The sequence below is a fragment of the Notolepis coatsorum genome (assembly GCF_963971535.1).
Source record: "Notolepis coatsorum genome assembly, chromosome: 18".
NCBI classification, from domain to species: Eukaryota; Metazoa; Chordata; class Actinopteri; order Aulopiformes; family Paralepididae; genus Notolepis; species Notolepis coatsorum.
Window position 1 is genome coordinate 101,635,256 of NC_140182.1, and position 26,951 is coordinate 101,662,206.

General features: G+C 44.4%; 1 protein-coding gene across 1 annotated transcript in view; it reads right to left on the reverse strand.

Moving 5' to 3' along the window:
* The window catches only part of LOC311245466 (pleckstrin homology domain-containing family A member 7-like), a gene marked incomplete at its 5' end in the record, with an annotated part of 157,694 nt that overhangs the window by 37,738 nt on the left and 93,005 nt on the right, over nucleotides 1-26,951 (reverse strand). Inside the window, 6 exons of the mRNA XM_084335309.1 lie at nucleotides 816-896; nucleotides 4,271-4,336; nucleotides 8,019-8,072; nucleotides 15,889-15,972; nucleotides 19,814-20,375; nucleotides 25,979-26,674. Of these exons, the coding sequence (XP_084191435.1) occupies nucleotides 816-896; nucleotides 4,271-4,336; nucleotides 8,019-8,072; nucleotides 15,889-15,972; nucleotides 19,814-20,375; nucleotides 25,979-26,674 (1,543 nt within the window). The remainder of the gene's footprint in view (nucleotides 1-815; nucleotides 897-4,270; nucleotides 4,337-8,018; nucleotides 8,073-15,888; nucleotides 15,973-19,813; nucleotides 20,376-25,978; nucleotides 26,675-26,951) is intronic.

A 26,951-nucleotide genomic window follows, 5' to 3' on the forward strand; every position in this document is an offset into this window, starting at 1 on the left:
GGGGTGCTTAATGTCTGAAGAAGTCGACTGAAGGCTTCTCGTCCTCTCTGCGAAAGCATTCAATTGGTCCACTGATGGATACATCTTGATATGTCTAGTGTGTGAAATCCTCTTTCAGTGCCTCTGTGCCCGTTTTCATAGGCAATTAGCCTCGCTGGTATGTGCGCCATTAGCGTTAGCCACGATTCTAGGCCTCTTTGCTTTTGGAAAGAATGATTAAAAAATTATTATATAATATATATATTTTTTGCATTCGACTAAGAGGTTGGCAGTCACCTACGGCTCCTTTCATTCGATTAGGTCAGCCCTGGAACGCACATTGGTGCCAAGTGTGGAAACGTTCAGTTCGGCCGCCCTTGAGTTGAATGGGATCGGCATCCCCTCGTCATTTAAACAGGTTATTACCTCGGATGTCAGAATCATCGACCATTTGTTGCATTGTTAACCACCTAATGATATATTGGTTGATGTATATTTCCTCAGATAGCTAGGATATTTAGAATTAAATAGAGTATAGACACCAAAGTCTGGCACCAAGCAGAGCATAGAACGCTGGTATGACGTGATGACCCTTCCTTCTTTTATAGTTTCCTTGACAGTAAACAGGATAAGATGTTTACGTGCCTCAACAACAGCACTGTGTTGGGAGGGTTTTCTATTGTCGGGAGGGTTTTTCTCAGCCCGGTTCTGTGATTTAGCGTGCTTAATTTCCACAAACAAGTTACATAGTGCAGGTTTAAGAGTGGTGGTTATAATGTCTTTGCTTGATTGCAGCCCTGTGGGGCTAACAGCGCAGTGGTGAAGCGTATATCTACCTTGTCCTCCTTCAGGGAGCTGATCTTGGCCTCCAGCTCCTGCAGAGTCTTGTCCTGCTCACACAGCTGACTCAACTTCACCTGCAGGGGGAGACAGAGAGCTGTCATCAAGTGACTCATTCAACAACTGATTGATTGATTGATTGAAAACTTTATTAACAGATTGCAGAATGGGTACAATACAGTACAGCTCAATACACACAATTGTTAAGGGGATGCAGACCAGAGAAAGACTTTTGTCTTGTTTACATCAGGGTCCCCCATTTTCAATTCATCAGGACATATATGACATACAGATAGTCAGTACCGCTACATCTATACATTTATGACATACCAGATTTGCAAATACAGTACTGTTTGTGATACAGAAGGAGTCAGGAAAAGGGAGTATATACATTTGACGTAGAAACTGTACATTGGAGGAGGTTGGGTGGGGGGGGTTGGGTACACTGGGATATTGACAACCATACTGGGTAATCTACATTGGAGGTGGTTGGGGGGGGGGGGGGGGGGGGCACACTGTATAAACAAGCAAAACTGTACATTGAGGGGGGGGGGGGGGAGACACTGTACAAACAAACAAAATTGTACATTGGACTATTGACAAAACCATACTAGGTAAATGACTGTACATTGGCAAAACTGTACATTGAGGGGGGGGGGGGGAGACACTGTACAAACAAACAAAATTGTACATTGGACTATTGACAAAACCATACTAGGTAAATGACTGTACATTGGAGGGGGTTGGGTTAGGATATTTACAGGGGCCAGTGTTGAATTGCAGTCTCCCGTAGGTGTCCCTTGAGAGAGGTTTTGAAAGTGGGTAGTGATCCACATTCCTTTACAGCTTTGGGTAGGGCGTTCCACATTGATGTGGCATAATTGCGAAACGTGTTTAGTCCCTTATTTGAGCCAAATCTGGGTTTAACATGATTTGTGGAGCTCCCTCTGGTGTTGTGATCGTGGTATTCACTGACCTTTGGGAAGTATTTTGACATGTACATGGGTACCTTGGTCGTGTAGTGTATCTTGTAGACCAGGCCCATTGCAAGTTGCTGTACTCTGTCGTCTACTCTAAGTCATCCTAGGTTGTCAAAGTGGGCAGGGGTGAGGTGGGTTCTAGGAGTAAGGTCAAGCAGTAGTCTGACCAGTTTGTTTTGAGATGTTTGTAATTTTGTTTTTAGCGCCTTTGAGGTGCTTTGGTACCATGAGGTGCAAGCATAGTCGTAGTACCCCTGAATGAGTGCTCCTGCCAGAGTCTTCAGGGTATTCTTGTTTACCAGAGAGGAGATCCGGTACAAGAATCGAGTTCGTTGATTGACTTTTTTTATTACATTGGATGCCATTTTGTCACAGGAGAGATTAGCCTCTAGGATGGAACCCAGGTAGGTAATTTCATCTTTCCTTGTGACAATATTGTCACCCACTGTAACTGAGAAGCCGTCGGTCCTGCTGAGTTTGTTATTTGAACCGAAGAGAATTGACTCTGTTTTGCCCATGTGTAATGATAGTTTGTTATCAGCGAGCCATATGCAGATTCTGCCTAGTTCCGAGCTGAGGGCTTTTTCAACCTGTAACTTGTTCTTGTCGCTCCCTCTTTGCGTCACTGGACCTGCATGGGTGGAAGTGTGTGTGTGTGTGTGTGTGTGTGTGTGTGTGTGTGTGTGTGTGTGTGTGTGTGTGTGTGTGCGTGTGTGCGTGTGTGCGTGTGTGTGTGCGTGTGTGCGTGCGTGCGCGTGGGCAGTGTCCACACTTAAACAAAAGTGACCGTCCTTCTCCCCGCTCCCCCAGGCTCATTAACAATAATTATTTCAAGCGAGCACATTATGCAAATTCTAGACGACCCGCACGCCTCTTTTTGTCAAAGTGTCAGCACGACCCCATAGCCTCGTTAATTAATCTGTGATTAACAATATCAAACGCTGTGGCAAAGGTTGGATCAATTCATCTCCTTCTACCGAAGCTCTCTTTGCGGGGAAAAACAACATCAATGCTATCAGTGTTATCAGGACTTTCCCTGGCTTTTTAAGAGATGTTTAGGCAGACATTTATCAGTGTGCTTGTTTCAACACCGTTATCAGGGGCTTGATGACTCTAAGAGGATTTAACGAGGATTTAAGGACCAATCGTAAGGTTGTTGGAATCCATACAGTCCACCTGAACAGCAGCACAAACTATATTTACTTACTTACTTTTTTTTTTATTGATTTTAAATAAGCTATTTGACTTTGGTTCCCCCCCTTCCATTTATTCATTTGATCACCTTCTTTTAATCTTGTATTTGACCTTTGATGTGTTATCATTTATCTAGTTATTGCTTTTAAATACTTTATTTTGATATTTGTAAAAGCATTGTGTTGTAACTCTATATGCACTATATAAATACAGCTTGATTCATTGAAGTAAAGGCTGGTAGAATTAATTGAGAAAATGTTACAGACCGGGTAAGCACATTCTGAATGGGCTCATAATTATACATGAATACAATGTATACAGCGATCCAATCAAATATTTATCTGAGTCATCGCTCTCAAAAATTGCTAAAAATGTGACCGTGCGCAAACCTTGCACTGCAGAAGAAAAAGCTATTTTACGGTGGCCATTTTGCTTTTATGTCATGCTCAGATTGGGTTCCTTTCCAGCCTGTTACCCGCTGTATGAATATGGTCAATGGTCTGGAGATCAACCTAAAATATTCACCACGTTTAGCTGCATGCCTCCCTCAATGTAAGAAGTCAATAACTTAGAACGCGCCCTTGAATCTTCTGGTGAAGAATTGCCCACCGTGTTGTATTGCTGCCCTCCAAATACAGCTGTAATGTTGTGGCCTCTTTGGGGCGGGAGAACTGAGCCTGTGTTTGATAGGTTTTTCAGTTCATTGATGACGAATATCCTCTATATATCTAAAGGCCTTAATGAAGAACATGCCTAGAAGTCTGTGTCTCTCCTCCCCCTGCATCATGTAGCAGAACATGCAAAATCCTAGTTCCCTTGGCAGTTAGACATGCAAAATCATGTCCCTCCCTTTCAACACACACACACACACACACACACACACACACACACACACACACACACACACACACACACACACACACACACACACACACACACACACACACAAGCACACACCACACAAACACCCATACATACACACACAGAGACATACACACACCCCCCTCCCCTTTTTCAAGAGTGTATAAAATGACATGTAATATGGACATTCTGGTCCTCCTTCCTCTTTTGTCTACTGGTGATGTGCCCGCGCGGGGTGACTGACTGTCTTCTGAATAAAAGCTCCGTTTGAGAAATACTCTGTCTTCCGCTTCGTCTTTCGGCCGACTGGTCCACAACTATATCAATTAAGAACTCACGTCCAGGGATAGGCTAATCCCTAACATGTTTAACGCATGTTTTATTTTTCACGTCACATTAAGAGATCTCATACTTACATCCACGTCACTCTCCGCAACCTTGACGGGTTTGGCCATCTCCTTCAGGGTCTGACTTCCCACCACCTACAGATCGTAACATGGTCGTTGTTACATTATCATGTTTTCAGATACTGGGCGTGTGGTGCGATAACTACGTCTGCTTCACGGTGCTAAGAGTACTAGCAGGAGACACGGATACACAAAGACCAACTACAAACAAATATGAGGCTAAGGTGTACGATGCTACCGTATAACATTCACTCCTTCCGCCTGATCTCACTTAAAATATGTGAATAAATGACTAATTGACGACAGGAAAAAGGTACATATTGTACGTTATGTTAAAGCCATGAGTAATATATTGACGTATTTACAAAAATGTACAATGTGTACGTATTACACGTTGTAATATGTACAATAAGTATACATATTACATATTCAAAAAATATATTACATATGCCTTTTCTTTTTTTTACTTTGAATGTTTTCAGAAAATGTTTGAGCTCCCCTGCTGCGGAACGAACATGGGGCGCTCGCATTAGAGGCAAGTGCCTTTACCTCAAGACTAACCTCGCCCAAACCCTGACCCTAACCTTAACCACACTGTTACCCTTAACACAATCGGGATAGGCCACGTATATATCCATGTTTCGAATCCATGCTTAAAGGACCGAAGGACGGATATATCCGTGGCAAGTTGTTTTGGCTTTTATTCCATTTTAATAACCTATTCAAGGTCGCCGAGCTGCACTGCAGATGTACCCTACTCTTTGAATTCGACAAAGTGCATTACCGGCCAGATCCTCTTAGGGGCGCTGTCGCGATAATGCAGTGTGCCCTGTGGCTAAACGGTGCATTATTTTTTTTGACTTTCAATGGAGTTTCCAGTTAGCTGGATTCTGGATGTGCAGCCTGTAGCTTGGAATATGTTTTGGATCGCGGATTTCACTATGCAATAAGGGGATTTATCATCAGCCAATGGACATATCGATCTACCAGATGGCGATCGATAACGGGGAAATGCTCGGGGGGATCCAACCGGCTCATGGTAAGATTTTTTTCACGTAAATTACAGCCCGATCGGGCCTTGTTATGATACTCAACCAGGCGACCAGCGTATGGGGCTACTTAGACGAACACGGTTATTGGTAATCAATAATAAGAAACAACGTCGTCGTCGTCCCCTTTCATGCATACATGCTTGAGGATCGTGCCGATCATATGCAGTTTGAGTTTTAACTGTAGCTTATGTATAACGGAAATGTCATTGGATATAACGTTAGTAGCTATTAGCCCTTTATCTCACCTTCCAGGAAATATCCTAGCCGGAATCCCGTATAACGCTTATATTCACGGCGCTATAAAATGAGAACGTATTGATGATTTTTTTTTCTTTAAGCCATTTTGAAGGGAAGGTTTATGGTCTCAATTGACAATGAGAATGGACAGATAGCAATACTATAAAGTATAGATTTAGCTCTACAAACAGCCCCAAGTCTGTTTACATATGCTGGTCGTCTAGAGTGATATTAGACACATCCCAGTGGCCGCCAATGTGTTAAACTAACCATAACCTTAACCCTAACCTTAACCACACTGTTATCTTAAACTAACCATAACCATAACCATCGAACCCTAACCCTAACTTTAAGATAAGATATTCCTTTATTGATCTCCTTGGGGAAATTCAGGCAGCATGGGGGATGGAGGGGGGGGGTAAAGGTAGTAAAAACAACACAAGCAGTGTAAACAAATAAGTCAATATAATCTAACTAACTGAAATAATACAAATGTGACACTGTGAATACTGTGAATATATATTTCAGTTAGTTAGATAGTAAATTATATTGACCTATTTGTTTACACTGCTTGTGTTGTTTTTACTACCTGTACCCCCCCCCCCCTTCCCCCATGCTGCTATGATGCCTGACTTTCCCCAAGGGGATCAATAAAGGAATATCTTATCTTATCTTAATAGTATTCACAGTATCACATAAGGTGCAGTATGCATAATGTATATATATCATATCTTATATCTTAAACATAACTGTTAAACATTAAAACTAACCATACTCAGTGTTGCTAGGTTTGTATCAGGGTGGGTGGGTGTCTTAGTCTAGTGGTGAGAGCACTTGCTTGTTTTGGACTTTTGCTGATACAAAACAAAAATAATTGACTTATACAACATGTAAATACTTATGGCTACAACATAACGTACATTACAGTATGTATCTTCTTTCCCTGTGTTCGATCAGTACTTTATTTACGTTTTCTGATGAGACCGTGTTGTTCCACCTCATGTACATAACAACATGAGTGACATGAAATCAGCTCGTGCCGTGAAAACTACAATGGCTACACAGACACAAAGAAGTCCTGAATTATACAAATTCCACATGGTAAAAAAGTTAATAGGAAACCATCAGTACAAAATGGCCTCTCCTTAGAAAAAGTCCCAGTATTTGAAAGAAAAACCACAAATGAACAAATGAAATCTGAAAATATTTACACCACACACTGAACCAACAGAGTTCAAGGTGTTCATGCTGTATTTTACTGGGAGGTGTTGTCAAGGAGCCACAGCGTTGTCAGCGACGATGTTACTTGGTACAGCTGGCTTTTTTCAACCACTGCGCCACAGTCACAGCACATGCACTGCCGAGCCATCCCATGCCCACTACTCACGGCACAAGGAGGGGGGGGGTTATGATATGAGGAGGTCGAGGTTCAATGCCAGACACTCTACAGACACAGTGCTATAAGCAATGGGATGGTCTTTCAACAAGTTCACAAGCACAGAGGTCTTAAACGCAAAGTACACGCATTTACTTACCCTACATACTCTACAAACATGCACAAGCACAAATGCACACAACCACACACGCGCGCATACACACACACACACACACACGCACACACACAGAGCTTACGTTCAACAGAGGCCTGAGAGGCCCAGCAGTGCAGTGCAGTAGTAAACTGTGAACCGCAAGGATTAGGGGCTCTAGAGCTCTGATCTGAGAGTCAAAAACCACACAAACAAGAGAGCCGCTGTCACAAAATGGCTGCCTCCAAAACCATGCAAAAGTTAACAAGGGAGCTAACAAGTCAGCGATGAACATTCATCCTCTTGCTTTTCATTTGAAAAGAAGATTAAGAAAGACATTATCTTTGGGGCATTTCTTTGGCCTGTTTATTATCTCCATTTTCACTGTGTCACATTCTTAGGCTCCCAATAATGAAAATGGGACAGAAGGTTAGCAATGGTCTTCAGTGAGTAGTGAGTGGATTAGGGCTTGAACCATTATTAGTCAAATCAGAGAAAGAAAACACCAGTCAGGGTTCCTACACGTTTTACATTTCAAAATTCCCATTCCAAATAGTCCAGATCTTAATTTCTCAACATTTTAAGGTTTTGATCAGTGCTCAGAATTATGTACAGCATGTCAATAGTGTCTCAGCTATTGACTGTCAACTAGGCAACATCACTCTAGCGAAAAAACAAATATCACCAACCATTATGTCAAATGACAGTGGCTCTACAACTGTTACAAAATGTGTACTCATACATATATCGTGACTAAAGAAAATGTTCTCATATTTCTCATGTTTGTATTTTCTTCTGCATAATACCGGAACTTTTCAAAGACAAGGACATTATGAAATAAATGTTTCCTACTTTTCCAGACCTGTGTTGGAACCCTGAGAAGGAACATAGGAACATAGGAGAAGAAAGAAGGGAAACAACAGAGTCTATCTGCTGCCGTACCTTGAGGTCAAGGTACTCCAAGTCCTTCTTCAGTTGCATGTAAGTGTCATCAGCCTTCAGCACGAGGGAGGGACAAAACAGACAAGTGTGAATTATTAGATTATTAGCCTTTCAACCCTTTTCTCCCATCCCTCAATTTAGCCGTTATGCCGATTCCTCCCTGTAGACTACCACATGCTGCCCTACTGTCTGTCTGGGGAGGGTGTAGACTACCACATGCTGCCCTACTGTCTGTCTGGGGAGGGTGTAGACTACCACATGCTGCCCTACTGTCTGTCTGGGGAGAGTGTAGACTACCACATGCTGCCCTACTGTCTGTCTGGGGAGGGTGTAGAACTACCACATGCTGCCCTACTGTCTGTCTGGGGAGAGTGTAGACTACCACATGCTGCCCTACTGTCTGTCTGGGGAGGGTGTAGACTAACACATGCTGCCCTACTGTCGGTCTGGGGAGGGTGTAGACTACCACATGCTGCCCTACTGTCTGTCTGGGGAGGGTGTAGACTACCACATGCTGCCCTACTGTCGGTCTGGGGAGGGTGTAGACTACCACATGCTGCCCTACTGTCGGTCTGGGGAGGGTGTAGACTACCACATGCTGCCCTACTGTCAGTCTGGGGAGGGTGTAGACTACCACACGCTGCCCTACTGTCGGTCTGGGGAGGGTGTAGACTACCACATGCTGCCCTACTGTCGGTCTGGGGAGGGTGTAGACTACCACATGCTGCCCTACTGTCGGTCTGGGGAGGGTGTAGACTACCACATGCTGCCCTACTGTCGGTCTGGGGAGGGTGTAGACTAACACATGCTGCCCTACTGTCTGTCTGGGGAGGGTGTAGACTAACACATGCTGCCCTACTGTCTGTCTGGGGAGGGTGTAGAACTACCACATGCTGCCCTACTGTCGGTCTGGGGAGGGTGTAGACTACCACATGCTGCCCTACTGTCGGTCTGGGGAGGGTGTAGACTACCACACGCTGCCCTACTGTCGGTCTGGGGAGGGTGTAGACTACCACATGCTGCCCTACTGTCGGTCTGGGGAGGGTGTAGACTACCACATGCTGCCCTACTGTCGGTCTGGGGAGGGTGTAGACTACCACATGCTGCCCTACTGTCGGTCTGGGGAGGGTGTAGACTAACACATGCTGCCCTACTGTCTGTCTGGGGAGGGTGTAGACTAACACATGCTGCCCTACTGTCTGTCTGGGGAGGGTGTAGAACTACCACATGCTGCCCTACTGTCGGTCTGGGGAGGGTGTAGACTACCACATGCTGCCCTACTGTCTGTCTGGGGAGGGTGTAGACTACCACATGCTGCCCTACTGTCTGTCTGGGGAGGGTGTAGACTACCACATGCTGCCCTACTGTCGGTCTGGGGAGTGAGTAGACTACCACATGCTGCCCTACTGTCGGTCTGGGGAGGGTGTAGACTACCACAGTGGTTCCCAAAGTCGGGGTCGCGACCCAAAGGTGGGCCGCGAGCAGCCACGGATGGGCCGCGAGATGATATTATTTTTTTTTTTTTTAAATAAAATATTTTTTTTTTTTAATTTTGTATTTTGTATTTTTTATTTTTTTATTTAATTTTTTTTGTCAGGCCACTGAACTTAGAAGCAGGCCAGGACAGTGTTTCTAGTTGTATTCAAAAATTCTATTCTATTGTATTCTAAAATGTGACTATATGGTTTTATATTAACTTAATAAATAAACAAAAACGAAAAATCTACTTATTTCAACGAACATTTCAAACTAAATAACAGATTATGCACATAAAACGCTGAAAACAACCGAAGCAACAATAGTATTTTAATGAGGCTATTATTATTATCATTATTATTTTGCAACAAGTTAGCCCTCTCATAAATAGCACATATAAATGAATAACTAACTTGAACTAACTTAATAGGATTGAAGTGATATTTGGCTTAAAAAATCGGTCGCCTGGCAAAAAAAAAAAAAAAAAAAGCCAGACGATGTGCATTGGGCCGCGGCTCTCTGACGCCTTATTTTCTGGGCCCCGGCCTGAAAAGTTTGGGAACCCCTGGACTACCACATGCCTCCTCCGATACATGTGGAGTCGCTAGCCGTTTGTTTTCACCCGACAGCGAGGAGTTTCACTGGGAGAGCGTAACACGTGCAGAGGTTCACGCTATCTCCCACAGATCCCCTCTCTGCTGAACAGACCAACCAGTAGGAGTTGTTATTGCAACGACCAGGACTCATATCCCCACCGGCTTCCCAGCCATGAACACGTCTGGCCAAGCCGGAGGTACCGCTGACACCGGGATTTGAACGCCGGGTCTCTGCGGTGGTAGGTGAGTGCTTAGACCTCTACACTACCCAGCCTGGTGGTAGGTGAGTGCTTAGACCTCTACACTACCCAGCCTGGTGGTAGGTGAGTGCTTAGACCTCTACACTACCCAGCCTGGTGGTAGGTGAGTGCTTAGACCTCTACACTACCCAGCCTGGTGGTAGGTGAGTGCTTAGACCTCTACACTACCCAGCCTGGTGGTAGGTGAGTGCCTAGACCTCTACACTACCCAGAGTCTCTGTGGTGGTAGGTGAGTGCTTAGACCTCTACACTACCCAGCCTGGTGGTAGGTGAGTGCTTAGACCTCTACACTACCCAGCCTGGTGGTAGGTGAGTGCTTAGACCTCTACACTACCCAGCCTGGTGGTAGGTGAGTGCTTAGACCTCTACACTACCCAGTGTCTCTGTGGTGGTAGGTGAGTGCTTAGACCTCTACACCACCCAGCCTGGTGGTAGGTGAGTGCTTAGACCTCTACACTACCCAGCCTGGTGGTAGGTGAGTGCTTAGACCTCTACACCACCCAGCCGTGCCCAGGATTATTAATTTGTGTCGACCAGGACCTACTAGTTCACTGGTTGAGTGGTCCGAGCGCTAGGTTTAATTTCTATTAGTAAGCATAATTTAGAATGGGTTATCAACTCAACAGATTTGTGGACCTGTTGTCAGTGTACCAGTTGGCTTGCATGCTTGCTTGCACCGGCACATGAGAATATGGGCTGTCACAATTATTCGAGTAAATCAAATAATTTGATTACAAAAAATAAATGTATTCAAAATTACTCTAAATATTTAATTGGTGGCAGCAATACACCAAAGAATATACCTCATTTCATTCTAGAATAAATTCATTCAGACACACCGACACTGTTCAAAAAGTGCACACTTCAGCTGTTTCAGTGTCTAGGCATTAACCCAAAATGTTTTGCTTGTACAGTGTATATATTTATTACATGAGGTAAAAAAGTTTTAGACAGAAGAATGTCCTGGTAATATATGTCAATGGCTCCATGTTGCAAATGCTATAGCCTACCATATGTATATATTTTCTGCAATAATGCATTTTAAAAAGACGATAAACTTAATGAATCGTTAGAATACTCGATTACCAAAATAGTAATTTGTGACAGCCCTAGGGTACGTGTTAACATGCATGCACACGCACCTACACCTACCTACCCACCTACCCACCTACCCACCCACCCACCCACCCACCCACCCACCCACACCCACACACACCCACCCACCCACCCACCCACCCACACACCACACACACACACACACACACACACACACACACACACACACACACACACACACACACACACACACACACAATATCTCTCTCATTCATTAATGGAAACAGACATACTGTACTGTAGCACAGCTTCTTGTTTAACCAGAAACACAGGCAGAATATGCTATAAGGAGTGGCCTAAACATTCCCAGGTCAATTCCAACAGCTTTGCTTTGAAGCCGCCTCGCAGCAATTTATAAAAACAAACATCAAATAGGCACTAGAACTGGAGATCAAAGAGCCAGACAGAGAAAAAGAACAAGAAAAAAACTGAAAACTGAACTACATCCACAGCCAGCCAGACAGCCAGACAGCTAAAGCAATGGGATGGCTTCACAGAGGCTACCTAGCCAACAACACGACATGCCAACGCAGTATAACTAGCAGCACGACGATGGAAGCTAACCCAGCCAAGTGCAATACATGGAAGGGAGGACAAATGATTCTATGGCGGCAGCGAGCGCCATGTTCACGGGTAAACCATGCGGTCAGCGCACATCACATAAGCATGACAGCTTTTGGTAGAGGTTGCCACTAAAGTAATATAGCAAGGTGTAGCAGCTGTTTAACTTAATACGGTATTATATATTCATATTGGTAAACAGAATTTACTTTATTTCTTAAGTCTGTTGTGTTACATATAAAGCTATTACATGATTAGAATCATGATAACTTGACTCGAGTGAGTCAAGTTGACCAGAAATATCAAGCGAAGTTATTTATTAGCATTTGTGAGGTTTTTATTTAGTGCAGTTGGCATTTTACATACACACCTGCTGATTAACCAGAGTTATTAAAAGTGTCTTCAGATTAAACAAGCCATTCATAAGTATTACCCTTTGTTACAGGTATGTCATACCAAGGATACAAACAATCAAGTAGCGTTATTTAATCAATGTTTAATCAAGCCGGTCTTTTTTTGGAGCCATTAACACTGCCTTCGTAGTCTACTGCCCAGTTTGTAAATGTTTCTTTTTCTTTTTTTAATTGTGGGTGTGGGGTGCTAGCCAGACAGGGAGAGGAATAATTCATTTAAAATTAGAATTCAATACAAGGGAAAAATAAGATTCTGGAAAATACATAATTCAAATTTAATTGCCTGTACTGTTACCACACCTTTTTAGCTGTTGCATCTCAATCTGGCCCATACATTTAATTAAAGAAAACCTTATAACATTAATCTTATTAATGTAAAATAGCTATGTGGTCATATTGGGCTTATGTTCAAATCAAATTAATAGAGGGTGACCTTTCATTAACTTTAACCTCATTGTATCACAAACAGTACTGTATTTGTAAATCTGGTATGTCATAAATGTATAGATATAGCAGTACTGTCTATCTGTATGTCATGTGTTATGATGAATTGAAAATGGGGGACCCTGATGTAAACAAGACGAAAGTCTTTCTCTGGTCTGCATCCCCTTAACAATTGTATGTATTGAGCCGTACTGTATTGTACCCATTCTGCAATCTGTTAAATAAAGTTTTCAATCAATCAATCAATCAATTCATTGAGTTCAAGTTCTAACAATTCGGATGTTTAGGTGTCTATAGTGTTGAACTTGCGCACTGAAAAACATCAGTGATTATATAAGATTATAATACATCTTTTAACCGTTTTTTTATATTATCTTTTTTACAAACTACATGAACTACAAACTACATTTAAGCTGCACGATTTCTTGAAACGACATGATTTCAAAGTACGTCATAAACACATCCCGTATAACTGTTTAGAGTCAACCTCTACCAACTGCCAGTTAAAGGGGGGTGGCAGGCAGGCGTTTCCGCAGGGGGCCCCCACCTGGATGTTGAAGGGCCCCAGGGGAGCCGAGAGGCCAGCGAGTCCGAGGTGGGATAAAGTGGAGGGGCTGGAGGTGAGGAGGGGGTTGGTGGTGTTGCCGAGGAGGAGCTGGTGGTGGTGGTGGTAGGGGTCTTGGTGGCCGCTGAGCTGCTGGAGCTGGACTAGGGTGTGGTGGCGAGCGGTGGCCATCTTGGCCTGGTGTCGCCGCAGCTGAATTAGGAGCAGGGTGAGCTCCTCGGGCTGTGTGGCACCGCGGGACACTCGTGTTACTCACCACTACGCTTACAGACTAGTTCATTGCTGGGTTAAGTACTTCTATTCTATTCACATATATGCTTACTACATGCATCTATTCACATATGATTACTACATGTATCTATTGCTATGTCCGCCCATCACAAACACGCAAACTGTCTAACGCCTGTCCCCGTCTCCCGGTGAGTGGATGTCTTGTGGTGATGACCGGAGTGGTGGTCGTCCCCGTGATGATGGCCAGGAGGATGTGATCCTCTCTACTCCGCCCCCCATACCACAAATGGATCCGTCATCAGCTCTATTTCCAATCTTTCAAAATGTTCTTATGTACCCCAGTTGCTATTGCATGTACTTATTTGTGTTTCATTACATGTATATGTACATGCTTACCAACAGTTTCGCCTGTTTTATAGCAACACTACTATCACCGACATCTAAGAAGGGAGATCCCTCCTTGAACGGCCCTTCTAAGGTTTCTCTCCTCCACATTTCCTGTGGTGTTTTTTTTCCTATTGCTAGGTTTTTAGTGAGTTTTTCCTTATCTTCGCGTGGGGTATGTCTGGGAGTGTTGCATTCATTTATTTATTTTAAATGTTTTGGACTTCATGGTGTTTTTGTTTTGTTCTTGATTTATTGTGATGTTTCTTCTTGACTTGTTTAAAGAAGACATGTCCGGCCCATGGGGACATTAACGTGTGTTGTCGGGCCTTAAAAAATTTATTAGATTTGATTTGATTTACAGACTGCTGACCACTTGACAATGAAACAATAGTTTGTAATCACTGATGATGTTTGTAGGCAAAACTCAACTTCCAAAAACCAAACTGCTGTTTACTGATTACTTTTACTCATAGTATATTCAGATAAAATTGTATTGCCTATATTTATTGTAACATATATTATGACCGATATGGCACACAGACCATCATCTGCAAATTGTTTATACCGTTTCATTTTCTCATATTTATATTCAGATTAAATTGTATCGCCTATTATGTATGTCTTTCTTGTATTACCCTGCCCATACCTGTGCCTTCCCTCCCCTGTACTGCTATGACGCCTGAATTTCCTCAAGGGGACCAATAAAGGAATATCTTATACCGCACGATGTCCGGCGACCTGTCCGCACGTTCATCCACAAAGTTCCTGGAGATTTGATTTCTGAAGCAGAGTTTTTCTTACAAGATGACATTGACGAAAAAAGGGTCTATTACATAGTAAAGGAACGACAGATGGTTGCTCTATGGCTCCCCCTGTTGGTTTTGTTTATATAGTGAACAAAATTATATCTGTACATGGAGCAACAACGGAAATGACACAGAATGAAGTATTCGTGTTTGATTTTGATATTTTTTGCATTCCTGAGGGTGTCTCTTCAGCAGAGGACAGGGGGCTTGAGGTAGAATCAGAGGTTTGAGATGGAATCAGGGGTTTGAGTTGAAATCAGGAAGTTGTTGTGGTGGAATCCGGGGGTTTGATGTGGAATCCGGGTTGTTGAGGTAGAATCAGGGGGCTTGAAGTGGAATCAGGGGGTTGTTGCGGTAGAATCAAGGGGCTTGGGGTGGAATCAGGGTTGTTGCGGTAGAATCAAGGGGCTTGAAGTGGAATCAGGGGGCTTGGGGTGGAATCAGGGTTGTTGCGGTAGAATCAGGGGGCTTGGGGTGGAATCAGGGGGCTTGGGGTGGAATCAAGGGGCTTGGGGTGGAATCAGGGTTGTTGTGGTAGAATCAAGGGGCTTGAGGTAGAATCAGGGGGCTTGGGGTGGAATCAGGGGGCTTGGGGTGGAATCAGGTGGAGATTGAACAAAAATTATGCAACGTTTTGAAGTAAAAATGTAGTAAAAACAAGATAACATCTATTTAACTACCACCAAATAATATAAAACCTAGTTAAAATACTAATTACACTACATAGTTAACTGCTCCCCAAAACTGAGAAAATTGTAGTTAACTACTCCCCAGAAACTGATAAACTTATTTCAGATGAGTAGGAGAGCTCAGGAGTAGTAGCGGAGAGGCAGAATGAAGTCCTTTGAAGGTTTGCTGGTACAATTCCCAAATCATGAAAACAACAATAAGCACAGACGCCCAATTACAATACTCCATAATCTATCATGTGAACTGTTCAAACTAAATGGTGTCAGCGGTTAGATGTTACTGCATCTTTCAATACAGAGGTATGATTTTATGATTGAAGGCTCACCGTTTTGCCGTGAAGGCTGGGTGCGCTAACCGTGTGTGTGATGTAGCCTGACGGTGGCATCGACCGCCTCTCGATGGTGGCAGCCTGTTGACCACACACACACACACACACACACACACACACACACACACACACACACACACACACACACACACACACACACACACACACACACACACACACACACACACACACACACACACACACACACACACACACACACACACACACACACACACACACACACACACACACACACACACACACACACACTAATGAAAAAGTCCATTATGCAGGCCATTATCCCACCCCATTACAATGCACATAAAACCTGCTGTGACGTAGATTCACATTTATGCTTTTATGGGATGTGAAAAAAAAAAAACCTAATACCCACACCTCCATCAACTGCCTCGATTTATGAATCCCACATAAAAATATTACAGCGATGGCTAACATCGTGGTGGCGATGTAGAACCAAGAGGCAGCGGCTGCTTCTACAGCAGCGGCTCTCAACCCTTTTCATGCCAAGGACCCCTAAGTTGATACACAATAGGACCCTCATTCCATAGGGTTTTGTCGAATGTACATTTGCATATCAGGGCACCTGGGAATGGAATAAATTGGAATTACAAAGTCAGCCTGACGTCTTTCAAGCTGAAGGTAAAGTTTGTCTGTGTGTTAACCTTGATGATGTATGCTGTTGACTGTGCATTTGTTATTGATTGAAGGCTTGCCGCGGTAGTCAGTGATACAGGCGTTACTCTGTGTTCAGGCTTCACCGAATACATTACTTGCCCACCGCCCCCACTGGTGTATGGTTTTTTCTTTCTTCTTTTTATAGAAATAAAACCGATTTAGTAAATTTTCGCATATCAGTGCCCACATTCAAATAAAAAACACAAATTTGTCGGAGCGGCTCCGACACGGAGTGCGGGCAACGCACACACATACACACCACACACAAACACACACACATTCCCTGCTCCCTTCTGTTCTTTCTACAGTAAGTACTTCATAAACGTCGCTATTAACCCTCTGCCCTTTACTGTTTCAGTAGCGCGACCAAGGGTGCTAAACGTGTCATCAAGTGTGTAAATCAGACAACGTTATGAAATGAACATGCGGACAGTGGCTATTTTTAGGTTTAACTTTCACTTAGTTTAAACTTCACGTGAAGGAGAGAAAGAAGGCTGTAGAGGCGACACGACATGTTACACAATGATAGCGGAGGATTCGGATTAAACCCTGAAACAGCAAAAACTCTACTGGAGAGGAGCTCAGAGGACCAGTCCAGACCAGAAGCAACAGTATGTTTGTGCAATGCGCTAAATAAGACGGTAGCTACATTGGTCCGTCCGTCGATGAATGAACAGATGGAAATGTGACGGAAGGTCTTACTGTCCTTTGGTTTATTTTTTGTATCTATGTCCAACAAATGGATACCAATTGTTTAAAATGTATTAAAAACAGATGCAGACGGACAGACATGGCGGATCAATGTAGCCACATAACTTAAATAAAGTAAGCGCTCTACAGATATCGAGTGTCGTTTTGTAAAATGTCATGAGTTTATTAAATGATACATTTAATTTTTGTTCCTCACATTTGACCCATTCACTCACACATTCACACACCGGTGGCAGAGGCAACCATGCAAGGTGTCAACCTGCACATCGGGAGCAATTAGGGGTTAAGTGTTTAGCTGAAGGACACTTCGACACGCTGCCCGGGAGAAGCGGGAATCGAACCGAGAACCTTTCTGATTACCAGGCGACCGCTCTACCTCCTGAGCCACTGTCTTTGTCACTGTCTGTTATTAGTCATGGGAAATTCCGTATCACCGTGGCAACCCTAATTGATTTTCTAAATAAACTAAACAAAAGACCCTCGAGGAGTCTAGGGGACCCCTTGAGGAGTGGACAAAGTGAAACCTATGATCAGAATAGTCACTCTTATACTGTACATTCTCTCATTGGACTAACTTCTTGTGAAAGAATATTAAACTACTTCCTACTTCCTTACTAATACATATTCTGGGAGCCCCCTAGAAACCCCTCTCAAGGACCTCTGTTGGTCCCCTGACCCCACGTTGAGAACCACCGGTCTATAAAACAATCATTCTGTTCACTGGAGCGCAGTTCCCCTCTCTGCCCCTCTGTTGCCATGACTGGCATGTTTTCTGGTCGAGGCTTTTTTTTCCTTCTATTTGACATTTCCGCAGCTCTCGACAGCAAAGCGCTCGCGCTACTATCCTTGAAAGGACGCAAAGAACGGGCGAGATTGAATTAGTTACGCGGTACGAGCCGAGCTAGCTCTCCCCGAGAGATGTTTGTCTGGGAATACCAGAGACGAGGAACAAATAAAAGCTAAACTACCTTGTTGCTTTGACGTCAAGACTGTAGTTTGGGGTATTATGATGGAAACAGCATCTATAAATGCTGTAGTGCCATGTCTTTAAAAACACATAATTTATACTGTGAAAACACATACTTTTACACCAGCGTTTCCCAAACTTAGGGCCGCGACCCACGTTTTTTTTATTAAAAAAAAAAATGCTGTATATGTGTTGATTCAGTTTGGCACCACATACTTATGTGAATCTGGGTTTTCTACTCTAGCATACCTGAAAAACAAATACAGAAACAGACTAAATGCTCAGCATGACCTCAGAATAGCACTTTCAAAAACCAAGCCCAGAATAGATCTGCTGGTTGAAAACTTCAACCAGCCACATACCTCTCATTAGATTTCATTGTGCCATAGATGAAATATTATACCCCTTCTAGCATGATGTCAGGTCAGTAACATTTTTAAATAAGTCAGTACAAATTAATCAGAATGTTGCTCAATGTTGAGGTTTAAGGTTGAGGGACGGAGGGAGGGGGTAAGAAATGGAGAGTTGAAAAAGGGGTGAGAAATAGAAAGGAGAGTAAAACATGTTTGTTCATTTAAAAGTGTTACAAAATTGTATGTACATATCTTATGAGGTGGTGAGCAACTTAACATTACACTCTGATTATTGCTGTGATGTACTTTTATAATTAAATAAATACATTTCATATACATTTGAAATTCATGGTTTGTTGTGTTCTTTATCAGTAGTTTATAAATGTATGTTATGGCAATTCATGATGTATTTTTGTACGTTTGGGTCCCGGGGAAACACCAAATTTCTCTTTTGGGTCTCAAGCTGAAAAAGTTTGGGAACCCCTGCTCTGGACTATAAAAACACATACTTTACACTATAAAAACACATACTTTACAGTATGTAAAGTATTATGGGGTATAATGGTTAACAGATTAATCAAGCATTTATTTTTTATAGAATATTCAAATGTTGATGCTTTCAAATGTCCACCCCTACTATCGGCGCTGTCGGATGAAAACCACTTATCTTCAAAAAGTTAACTTTTCAGATTGACATCCATGTATTGTTAAAGTCACACATTTGGAGATATGTGGTTTTTATCCTACAGCAGCTGTCAAACTCCCTTGGTGACTCTGCGGGTGTTCACATACAGTACGTACAGATCTAACATCATTAATCAAATTTGACATTGACGTGTGTCCATGTACTACTTTACAATAAATTCCATCCCAACACACCTTGGTCTACTCTCACCTTGAGCAGCTGAGACTTGGTCCTGCGGGGGGAGGTGGCCAGAGGGATGTCCACCAGCGACCCGTCTACTCTCACCTTGAGCAGCTGAGACCTGGTCCTGCGGGGGGAGGTGGCCAGAGGGATGTCCACCAGCGACCCGTCTACTCTCACCTTGAGCAGCTGAGACTTGGTCCTGCGGGGGGAGGTGGCCAGAGGGATGTCCACCAGCGACCTGTCTACTCTCACCTTGAGCAGCTGAGACTTGGTCCTGCGGGGGGAGGTGGCCAGAGGGATGTCCACCAGCGACCTGTCTACTCTCACCTTGAGCAGCTGAGACCTGGTCCTGCGGGGGGAGGTGGCCAGAGGGATGTCCACCAGCGACCTGTCTCCCACCGGCCTGACCGTCACCCGGTCCGCGGGCGTGTGCGGCCTCCTCATGGGGGACAACAAGGCCCTGCCCGTGCCCGGCGGGGGTCCCGGAGGAGGGATGTCCGCGGGAGTGGGGGGCACCGAGATGCAGCGAGGCGGCCCTTCGGACCTGGGGGCCGCGGGGGGCACGGTGGAGGGAGGCCGCGGCCCGAATGGGTAGTCCGGGGCCGGGGTGTAGATGGGCGCGGTGGGGCTGCCGTGGCGGTATTGGTGCCGCTGCTGCCACTCGTACAGCTGCCACACGGGGCCGGCCGGTGCCGCGCCCCCCGTCTGCTCCGGTGCCAGGCGGAAGTGACTGAGGCGGTCCTGGGCGTACTTGTACTCTCCCTGGCGGGCCAGCGGGGGACTGTGGCGGGGTGTCTTGGGCAAGGTCTGGTAGGCCTCCATGGAGGAGAACTTGGGCTGGGTGGGGGGGGTGCGGCGGGGCAGGGTGTTCTCTCCAGACGAACACACGCTGGGAGGGAAGAGGGGAGGGAAGTATCATATTTGTCTGTATTTTTTTAGGGATGTATCAATACAAATACTGGCATTGAATATCGGGGTAGTACCAGGCTCAAATAGGATCAGGATCAGTGCCAAATATTTCCCCCAGCAATAAAAAACATTATGACATTGCTGGAGTTATTAGCTTACGTCACCATGTCATTTGGCTTTTAACCCATAGAGGGGACACATGTGCCTAATTATGTACTGTGATTGCATGGGTTGTGAGTCGTGACATATTGTATTCGAAGTAGTGATGTCAGTGGCCAGCAGCTAATCAGAGGATCCTCTCACGCATGCAGGGACAGTTTAGCCAAGCGGAGGGGGTAAATGATCACTGTAACTAACGCCGCTTCTCAGCAGCAACAACAACAACAACAACAACAACAACAACAACAACAACAACAACAACAACAACAACAAAGACATTGGACACAGTGACTCTTCTTTCCACGCCATGGTTGGTGAATTTGGCAATGCTCGACCTTGTCATAATGTTGACCTAAAAAGCGGTTCATAAACCTAACCTTGACCGTAATCAGTGGAGACCTCACGCACCATCCTTATCTAAAATTTGTATAAAATAAAATAAAATATAAAAAGAAAAAAATAACGTTTAGGGGGAAGTGCGTATTCATTATAAGCAATAGCTCACGTTCGTATATGGTTATTTTATCACAGGTAAGGGGCGTAGTTCGGCTCGATCATGAGTCATCTGCATATTCTGAAATGTTCAGTGAGGAACATCAGGTAACCTAACCGCTTCTTAACCGTGCACTGTTGAGTCTGAGCTCCAAACACAAACATGTCATTACCTGCAATGCCCCTGTATTGTTGTGTATTTGACAAATAAAGAACTTGAACACATTACATCTGAACATAATACATCCTGGTGAGCTACCCTTCATAAACATACTACATCTCCGTGACCAGGGCCGCCTCAGGGGGTGTGCGAGCACAGGGCCTCGCGGGAAGGGGGGCCTCGCAAAATAAAAAATCGCACAGGGCCTCGCGGGAAGGGGGGCCTCGCAAAATAAAAAATAAATTTCCCGCGAGGCCCTTTTTCATCACAGACCTAAAATCTAGTTTTGCTTATATGCTTATATATTTCACATTAGACACGTTTGTAGAATGTGTCTGACTTGTTCCTGGGTCTGCAGACATACTCACTATTGGAGCTCAGCCTCTGGGGTTCTGCAGCAGACATACTATTGGTTTCAACGAAGGGAGTGGTTTTACTTACATCATGTGTAGTACGCCGGCGTGAGTCAGCTGCGTTTGACTATTTCGCGCGTGCAGCTTTTGACTATTATGCTTAGTTATGCCAGCCAAGACGAAGAAAGAGGTCGGTCATTATCAGTCGGTCGGTCACCAAGGAACGTTGACGAAAGGCCTCTCGCTAGCGGGACAAATGGCCGGAGCCTTGTCATGGTATAGCCATGATGATGTCGGCTAGTAGCTAGCTTAGCTAAAGGCTAACTAGCGTTAGCTAACCTAGAGACAGCGCATACAGCCAAGATGAAGAGGATGGTCGTTTGGCAGATGAACTTCGTCAACTCCACGCGGTTGTCTCCATCCTCTTGGACGTTTGGTGAGTTTTTAACCTATTCTATTAACTCTATTCTATTCCCGCCGTGGACATCTCTCTCTCTCTCTCTCTCTCTCTCTGGAGCTAAACTGGCCGACTAGCTGTTGTAGTACTACTAGTAGCTAACGGTGTGTGACCTGGTGTCAGCACCTGTATGTAGCCGCATAGCTTGCTTCTGCGTTAGCTAATGGTTAGCGATAGCCTGGTTGAGCTAACTGTTAGCCAGTTAGCTGTTTAGCTACGACGTTAGCTGCCGGCTGCGCTCGGCTGGGAACGTTCGTTTGATGCTATCAGTTAGCCTTGAGTTAGCTGTTAGCTTGTGCTACGACCATTGACATTAGCCGTGAGAATAGCAGGGGGTTATTTTTGTCCCGCCAGCGAGAGGCCTTTCGTCAACGTGGAGACCTGTGTTGCGGCCTTTCACCCTGCGTTCCTTGGTGCAGGTAAGATTAATGAAAATCATGACATTACCCCACTCTTCCTTCCTTCCCCTCCCGAATGTTTTGTTAATAACGATGTTTTTTTCCAGGCAAAACATATGTTACTTCACAACATTTGGAGATACGACATGTGCTGTGTGTGAATTCATTGTCTTGGTCGTTTGTGTAGCTTGGGTAGCGTTGGGTCGTTGGCCAAAGCTGTGTGTGGCCTGGTGTCAGTAGCCTACCTGGCTAGCCTTTAGCTGTCGGCCATTGGCTCCTTGCTGCTTTGTTTTCTCTGGTATAGACCCTCTTCTCTTTGGATTTAAGTGTTGATCTTTGTCCTTTTGGATCTATGTATATTCATGTTGCCTTTGTGAAGTTATCTTTTCCTTCTGTTTTGTTCTTTCATTAAAAGTTGAATATCCTTTAGGTGGTCATCTTTGCTTATCTCTCTCATACATGCTCTCTCTCTAACACACATGCTCTCTCTCTTTCTAACACACACAGTCTGCCTATGGCGGCCTTTCTCGATGGCTAGGCTGTGCTCGCTGAGTCTGTACCTAGTCAAGGATCTTCAGTCACAGTGCTCAGGTATTCTGCCACTGTGTACTCTCTGTTTAGGGCCAAATAGCATTTCAATTTATTTCCAATGTGTCTCTCTCTCTGTACACTGTATATTGACTGTAGAACAGGAGCTCTCTCTCGCTCTCTCTATTGCTATATGTTGACTGTATCATGCCCAGCCGCGGGCAGCGCTATTATTTACGAATATGTTGACTGTATGTAAAAAAAAAAAATATATATATTATATATATATATATTTTTTTTTACCTTTTGTGGGGGGGGGGGGGGGGGGGGGGGGGGGGGGCTCGCGTTAAAAAATCGCACAGGGCCTCGCATTTCTCCCAGGCGGCCCTGTCCGTGACCTACCTTCATAAACATACTACATACCAGTGACCTACCTTCATAAACATACTACATCCCAGTGACCTACCTTCATAAACATACTACATCCTGGTGACCTACCTTCATAAACATACTACATCCTGGTGACCTACCTTCATAAACATACTACATCCTGGTGACCTACCTTCATAAACATACTACATCCTGGTGACCTACCTTCATAAACATACTACATCCTGGTGACCTACCTTCATAAACATACTACATCCTGGTGACCTACCTTCATAAACATACTACATCTCTGTGACCTACCTTCATAAACATACTACATCCTGGTGACCTACCTTCATAAACATACTACATCCTGGTGACCTACCTTCATAAACATACTACATCTCTGTGACCTACCTTCATAAACATACTACATCCTGGTGACCTACCTTCATAAACATACTACATCCCAGTGACCTACCTTCATAAACATACTACATCCTGGTGACCTACCTTCATAAACATACTACATCTCTGTGACCTACCTTCATAAACATACTACATCCTGGTGACCTACCTTCATAAACATACTACATCTCAGTGACCTACCTTCATAAACATACTACATCCCTGTGACCTACCCTTCATAAACATACTACATCCTGGTGACCTACCTTCATAAACATACTACATCCTGGTGACCTACCTTCATAAACATACTACATCCCAGTGACCTACCTTCATAAACATACTACATCCTGGTGACCTACCTTCATAAACATACTACATCCTGGTGACCTACCTTCATAAACATACTACATCCTGGTGACCTACCCTTCATAAACATACTACATCCTGGTGACCTACCTTCATAAACATACTACATCCTGGTGACCTACCTTCATAAACATACTACATCCTGGTGACCTACCTTCATAAACATACTACATCCTGGTGACCTACCTTCATAAACATACTACATCCTGGTGACCTACCTTCATAAACATACTACATCTCTGTGACCTACCTTCATAAACATACTACATCCTGGTGACCTACCTTCATAAACATACTACATCTCTGTGACCTACCTTCATAAACATACTACATCCTGGTGACCTACCTTCATAAACATACTACATCCTGGTGACCTACCTTCATAAACATACTACATACCAGTGACCTACCTTCATAAACATACTACATCCCAGTGACCTACCTTCATAAACATACTACATCCTGGTGACCTACCTTCATAAACATACTACATCCTGGTGACCTACCTTCATAAACATACTACATCCTGGTGACCTACCTTCATAAACATACTACATCCTGGTGACCTACCTTCATAAACATACTACATCCCTGTGACCTACCTTCATAAACATACTACATCCCTGTGACCTACCTTCATAAACATACTACATCCCAGTGACCTACCTTCATAAACATACTACATCTCTGTGACCTACCTTCATAAACATACTACATCCTGGTGACCTACCTTCATAAACATACTACATCCTGGTGACCTACCTTCATAAACATACTACATCCTGGTGACCTACCTTCATAAACATACTACATCCTGGTGACCTACCTTCATAAACATACTACATCCCAGTGACCTACCTTCATAAACATACTACATCCTGGTGACCTACCTTCATAAACATACTACATCCTGGTGACCTACCTTCATAAACATACTACATCCTGGTGACCTACCCTTCATAAACATACTACATCCTGGTGACCTACCTTCATAAACATACTACATCCTGGTGACCTACCTTCATAAACATACTACATCCTGGTGACCTACCTTCATAAACATACTACATCCTGGTGACCTACCTTCATAAACATACTACATCCTGGTGACCTACCTTCATAAACATACTACATCTCTGTGACCTACCTTCATAAACATACTACATCCTGGTGACCTACCTTCATAAACATACTACATCTCAGTGACCTACCTTCATAAACATACTACATACCAGTGACCTACCTTCATAAACATACTACATCTCTGTGACCTACCTTCATAAACATACTACATCCTGGTGACCTACCTTCATAAACATACTACATCCTGGTGACCTACCTTCATAAACATACTACATCCTGGTGACCTACCTTCATAAACATACTACATCCTGGTGACCTACCTTCATAAACATACTACATCCTGGTGACCTACCTTCATAAACATACTACATCCTGGTGACCTACCTTCATAAACATACTACATCCTGGTGACCTACCTTCATAAACATACTACATCCTGGTGACCTACCTTCATAAACATACTACATCTCTGTGACCTACCTTCATAAACATACTACATCCTGGTGACCTACCTTCATAAACATACTACATCCTGGTGACCTACCTTCATAAACATACTACATCCCTGTGACCTACCTTCATAAACATACTACATCCTGGTGACCTACCTTCATAAACATACTACATCCTGGTGACCTACCTTCATAAACATACTACATCCCAGTGACCTACCTTCATAAACATACTACATCCTGGTGACCTACCTTCATAAACATACTACATCTCTGTGACCTACCTTCATAAACATACTACATCCTGGTGACCTACCTTCATAAACATACTACATCTCGGTGACCTTTGACCTACCTTCTCTGCTCTGCCCTCTGCACCTTGACCCAGTGCTCCACCTGCTCCAGGGCGCTCTTCCTGTGCACCTGCCTATGTGGATCCATAGAGGGCAGCGTGGTGGCCCGCTGATACGTCCCCGCCCCGATCCCGTTGGGCTCCAGAATGGGGCTGGGCGTGGACACCAAGCCGTTCCTGCCGCAGGCACCGAGGGGTAGCGTGGAGGCGGCTCGCGACGGGGCACGGGACGACACCCTGGAGACCGGTGCCGAGGCAGACGCGGGGTCCACCTGGGAGACGTTAGATGACGCCGCCGTGGGATTGGCCGGGAGGGAGTCGTGAGTCGTATCCATTTCCAGGCTGGGACCTCTGACCGGAAGCTCAGTGGCTGCTGCGTCAGCGGGAGTGTGTGTATGGAAGTTGCAGCAGTCCTCTGCGTCGCTGTGGACGGGCTCCAGGAGAATCTCGTGGAAGATGGGGGTAGGCTCCAGGAGAATCTCGTGGATGATGGGGGTAGGCTCCAGGAGAATCTCGTGGATGATGGGGGTAGGCTCCAGGAGAATCTCGTGGATGATGGGGGTAGGCTCCAGGAGGACCTCGTGGATGACGAGCTCTGCAGGCTCTGGCTCCGGCGTTTCTGCGTAATGGTTGACGTGGTTCGTCTGCGGCACAGCCTGCCGCTCCAAAGTGTCCGACTTTTCCGACTTGTCCGGCTGTCTGGGATTGAGACGAGATGATGAGAGGATCAGATGAATTGATAGATAAGAATGAGGACATTTTGTTTCCACGGCCTGTAAAAACACCTACACCATTGAACAGAAAAACACCCCCACACAAAACACAAATCCACAAATGTTAATATACATTCAAGCTCAAAACATAAATCCATCCATTATTGAAGTAGGTGATTGAGGGCAGCAATAGCAGGGGGCATGAAGGTCTGACAGTAGGATTTTTATAATTAGCTCCCATCCCCCAATCATAGCTGTCAACA